The sequence below is a fragment of the Megalobrama amblycephala genome, linkage group LG2 (assembly GCF_018812025.1).
Source record: "Megalobrama amblycephala isolate DHTTF-2021 linkage group LG2, ASM1881202v1, whole genome shotgun sequence".
Lineage (NCBI taxonomy): Eukaryota > Metazoa > Chordata > Actinopteri > Cypriniformes > Xenocyprididae > Megalobrama > Megalobrama amblycephala.
Window position 1 is genome coordinate 9,489,619 of NC_063045.1, and position 4,974 is coordinate 9,494,592.

Consider the following 4,974-nt stretch of genomic DNA (forward strand, 5'->3'; position numbering starts at 1 on the left):
TTTGAATGGGAGAAAGTGTAACACGCAATGTGGCGGAATAAGTCCCGCCTTCTAAGTACACATAAAGCTGATTTTATGAGATGGAAATATGACATCATAAGCATTAATCTATGATTAACTGACATTGTTATCATTCAAAGAGGCATAAGAGAGCAGTGCATTTTTAATGTAAGATATCTTATGTTCTTCAGCGGATCCTCTATAACAGCAGGATCTTTTAAATAGCGCACTCTATCAGTGAAAAGTAGTGCTGTTATTAGACTATTATGTGGTTGTTTTGTACAGCACTTGCACTTGAGGCAGTAGAAATGTGCTTTATCAAAAAAAAAAAAAAAAATCACTAAACTAAGAAGTGATTTCTGCTTTGTAAACTAGAGAGCGATGATGTGCTTGTGATATAGCGGCCAAAATATCTAGCAGATCACATTTTATGTGTGATACTGTAAAGCACTATGCAATGCAGTTAATATCCAATTCATTTTTTTAAAACTAATTAAACAAGAACAGTAAATGACAGTCATAGAATCACAGTAAAGGGTGGAATCAATATTTACTAATGAAAGTTATGTACATTTCTATATGATAAACTAAAAATATAACATTTTAGTTGAGTTTATGGATGATATGCTATGGGTACAAACTAAATTAAACAAAAATTTCAGACATCACATACACACACACACGCACACACACACACACACACACACACACACACACACACACACACACACACACACAGAGAAAACAAGGAATAAATGTGAGCAAAACCAAAAGGTGTGAGACAAGGTCCAGTGTGAGTTTTGACATCAGTTCTGGTAGATAAAGATCATCGTCTTTTGGGGACATTTTCATATACAGACTCCGTCTTTGATTTCTGCAAGAAAACCCAAACTCAATCAGGAACCTGCTGAAGCGACAAGAAAATTAATGACAGACCGAGATTTCTCTTTGAATAATCTTGTTGTTCTCTTAATAAAACCTTTTTAACCCCAGATAGATCAGTGGATCTGAACACAATTTTCTACAATTTTTACACCAAGTTTTGATCTTGTATGCTGCTTTTATTTTTATGCAAATCTACAAACGCAGACAAGTTTTTTTTTAACTACTACTGAATAGATTCTAACATGGAGCAGCAGGAGGAAATGACATCAAACATCTCATTCTTGGCTTTTTAAACAATTAAATCAAAGAGATTAAGTTCTGAAGGTTTTGTCATGACAGCTTCTGCACAGAGTATGAAAGTCTTTCACACAAAAGCAACAGCAAAGACAGTTGTTGCAGCACATCTACGCAGCAACCGATGGCCCCTAAACCTGCATTTAACCTCAGATAATCATGAACCGCAGAGACGCTGCAGCTCGAGGACAGACTTCAGCACAGCTAACATGGGTAAATCGCTCTGTCCTATAAAAGATGATTTTATATAGTTGATTTTTGAATAACAAACACATGCATCTATAATTTTTGTTTTGGTTTTGGTGTAATAGTCAAATGTTTTTAGCCTACATAGGCCTAACTAATACACGTCATAATACTTAATTCATGAGCTATTTTCAGGCAAACAGCAGCACATCAAAATCAGAAATGGGCTGTCCATAAACTAAACTAATGCAACAACGGGAGTGATCTAGTTCAGTCAGACGACACACATCAAGGTTACTGTTACTTGGTGGAACCCGGTGGCTCTCATTCGAATAAATGTGTAACCAAATCTAATTCATTCGTATGTATTGCTTTTTATTGGTGGTTCTCTTTTCCATGCTATATTCGTGCACTCCGTGCGTTAAAAGACAATCTGCACTATTGTTTACAAATTAATTCTTAATGTGTTCAAAAAGTACCAGGTCAAATGCCATGGCATCCCACGCTTTAAACAGATTTACAGGTTGAGAAACGGTTTTTAAATGTCTATACTGTTGTAAAAGATTTCACTTGGCTTGTGTATGACCAGTAAGTAAAAAAAAAAAAAAAAATACAATCACTTTCACTTAGCGTTTGCATGCACATTTTTAACCCGATTATGCTTAATAAGCCGATAAGGCAACAACGCGTGTGGTCATGTCAATAATATTATTAATTATTCTTGTTTATGATGCTGAAAACTATATCTCCTGGTCATCTTTGTCTCTGGCTTTCCTTGCCACAAAATATGAGTTTTGATAAACACTGTTACAAAGACCACAAACTCACATAAACAGCCGAGAGTCAAACTGCCCAACTAAAGGAAACACTGATCACCATAACGGCGACCAAACATTTTCAATAAAACATCAACATCTAAACCTCTGTTAATTCTCAAAAATAACTTCTGTAGATAAATGACAGAATTAAAGTTAATCTGGTTAGTAATAAGTGAAGCTGGTAATGCTGTTTGTGGAGCCGTCAACATTTTTTCAACATTTATTTAACGTTGTTTCGATGGTTGCTTGTTATCTGGGGCCCCGCAACTGTTTGGTTACAAACAATCTTTAAAATATCTTCCTTTGTGTTCAGCAGAAGAAAGAAACTCATGCAGGTTTGGAACAACTTGAGGTTGAGTAAACAATGACAGAATTCTCATTTTTGGGGGAACTATCCCTTTAAGAATATCCAACCATCCAGCGAGTGTTTTGCTGTGAAGGAGGATATGCTTTGACTCTTTTTTTTGACCCCCCCCAAAAAATATAAAAATGTTCTCTTGAACACTTTGGTTTTTAATGCTTCACAACTGACATAAATGAAATACTCAATCAGATGCACAAATGATTTTTAACGTCACTAATGGGACGACAGCAGAAGCTGATTTTTGTGAGTAATCAGTGAACTGACGTGCATTTAAATGTGCTTGTTGTAGGGGGCAAAAGAGATGTGATGGATGTGAATGGTGACTGGGGCTGTCAGATTTAATAATTCAATGATGATAAATATCAATCAATGATGATATATTACTGTTACTAAAAACATGTGATCAATTTTAGAAACATTTTCTATCTGCCAATTAATTGATTTGTTGCCAACTTTTTTTTTTTTTTTTTTTTTACATCTGCAAAATGATAATAGGCCTATCCCTGAAAAATGGAAAAACTAACACTAAGGTGCAAACAGTACATATGTTTAGTATAAACTGCTCTCCTTTTGATCTGCTCCCTACTGAAGGTGACAATGACAGTTGATTCGATAAACCACCCACGCCTGTTCACTGACCGTCCGCTGCTGCCAACTTCAATCAGCAGGCTTCAATCACTAACTGACTGCAACAATTTCCTGTAAATTCTTACCTTTTTTTTTTGTGTTGTTGGTTTACACAATGCTGAATCAGTTTCGTCTTCCTCCTGGATCTGAACTGCATTGACAATAATACATATTGTTAAAACAACAAAGCTAGCAGTTTTACATAGAAATGTGTAAATCTGTAACAAATAAATGTTTCTGCTTCAGATGCATTAATATTTTAAATTAATAATTGCTCTCTTGACCTTTTTTTCTGCATCTCCTGCAGGTACAGCATATCACGACTGCAGCTACAATCAACAGAGATCCGGCAGCAGCAGCAGAGATCAGCACTATGTACAATAAAGGTAGATTCTGACCTGTAATGGATGAAATAAATCATTAGTGTGAGTGAATCTGTCACATTAAATAAACACAGAGTACATCACCGCTACCTGCACATGTGTGACATAGTCGAGTGATGTTGTCCAGATGTTGAGTCTGGTTGCTGATGGGATTGTTCAGCACACAGCTGTAGGTGTTTTTATCCTGATATTCCACCTCCAGAGGTAGAGAGAGACTGATGCTGAGATCAGACACACTGATGCTGGACAATAAACTGTTTCCTTTGTACCAGGAGAGAGTCACATGACTCACATTCACAGCTGAACACACCAATGAACAATTTGATGATGATGATGATGAAGAACATTGTAAAGAGTTACTGCTGATGACAGGAACAGGCAGATGAGCTGAAAAACATGATAGAATAAACAAATGTGGGTAAATCTAGTCATCAGATCTTATTTTCGATGTATTGTGATGACAGTCAGTGAGCGTTTCTCATCTCAAAATATATGAGTAAACATTTCAATATGTAAATAGTTAAAGGAACATTCAGAGTCAAGCTGAATCAACAGCATTTGTGGCGTAATGTCGATTACCACAATTTCTTTCTATTTGTCCTGCAGAAAAGCAAAAATCAATAGTACGGCCACAAGACATGGACAACATGAATGTTAACATGATTTTAGTAAAAATTACTTGCTAACCTTTATGTCTAATTTTACAATTCTGTCACTCTGACAACAGAACACCTATAAAATGACCCCAAAAAATGATGATTTAAATAGCTTTACAGTTCAAATACTAAAGTTTAAAGAGAAGAATTATTGTGTTTCTATTAAATAATTAGCTTCACATTTCTCCTTTTAAATCTTTACAAATTTAACATCATTGACTTCCTCTATAAGCGCCTTGCCGTAAATTTCTCTTTTCTTGCCGTAACCATTTTTTTATTTTGTTTTTTTTTTTTCAGTTTTTTTTTTAAAGAATAATTTTGTGGTAATCAATATTATGCTGTCAATTAAGTTTAACTTGTCTTGAGCAATTTTCATCAACAGTTTCCTAATAACAAGAATATATAAAGAACCGAAGAAATGATCTCTACTCACAATAGACAGAAACACTGAATGTTTTTGATGATCGTTTCGCTCCACTTATCAGTAGTTTATAAACTCCAGCATGTTCAGTTGTGATGTTTGTGATGGTCAGAGATCCAGTTTGATCGTCCAGCTTCAGTCTGTCTCTGAATCTCCCATCAGTACCGTTAGATGTAGAGAAGATTCCAGCAGCTCTACTGATTTCAGCTATCAGAGACTTTTCAGCTCCATATTTCCACAGTAAATCTTCATCTTCATGTATTTCAGTAAGATCAGTGTATAAAGTGACAGAATCTCCCTCCATCACTGACACTGAATCACCAAACACCCCTGGAGAACA

The 4,974-nt window shown here is 35.5% G+C and overlaps 1 protein-coding gene across 1 annotated transcript; it reads right to left on the bottom strand.

Annotated features, from left to right (window-relative positions):
* Positions 1-468: 468 nt before the first annotated feature.
* On the bottom strand, positions 469-4,974 carry LOC125262633 (SLAM family member 9-like; the record flags this gene model as incomplete). Its single annotated transcript, XM_048181459.1, has 5 exons — positions 469-874; positions 3,261-3,325; positions 3,459-3,572; positions 3,648-3,944; positions 4,647-4,974. Coding segments are annotated over 5 exons (852 nt in total), but the record flags the coding sequence as incomplete, so codon positions are not given.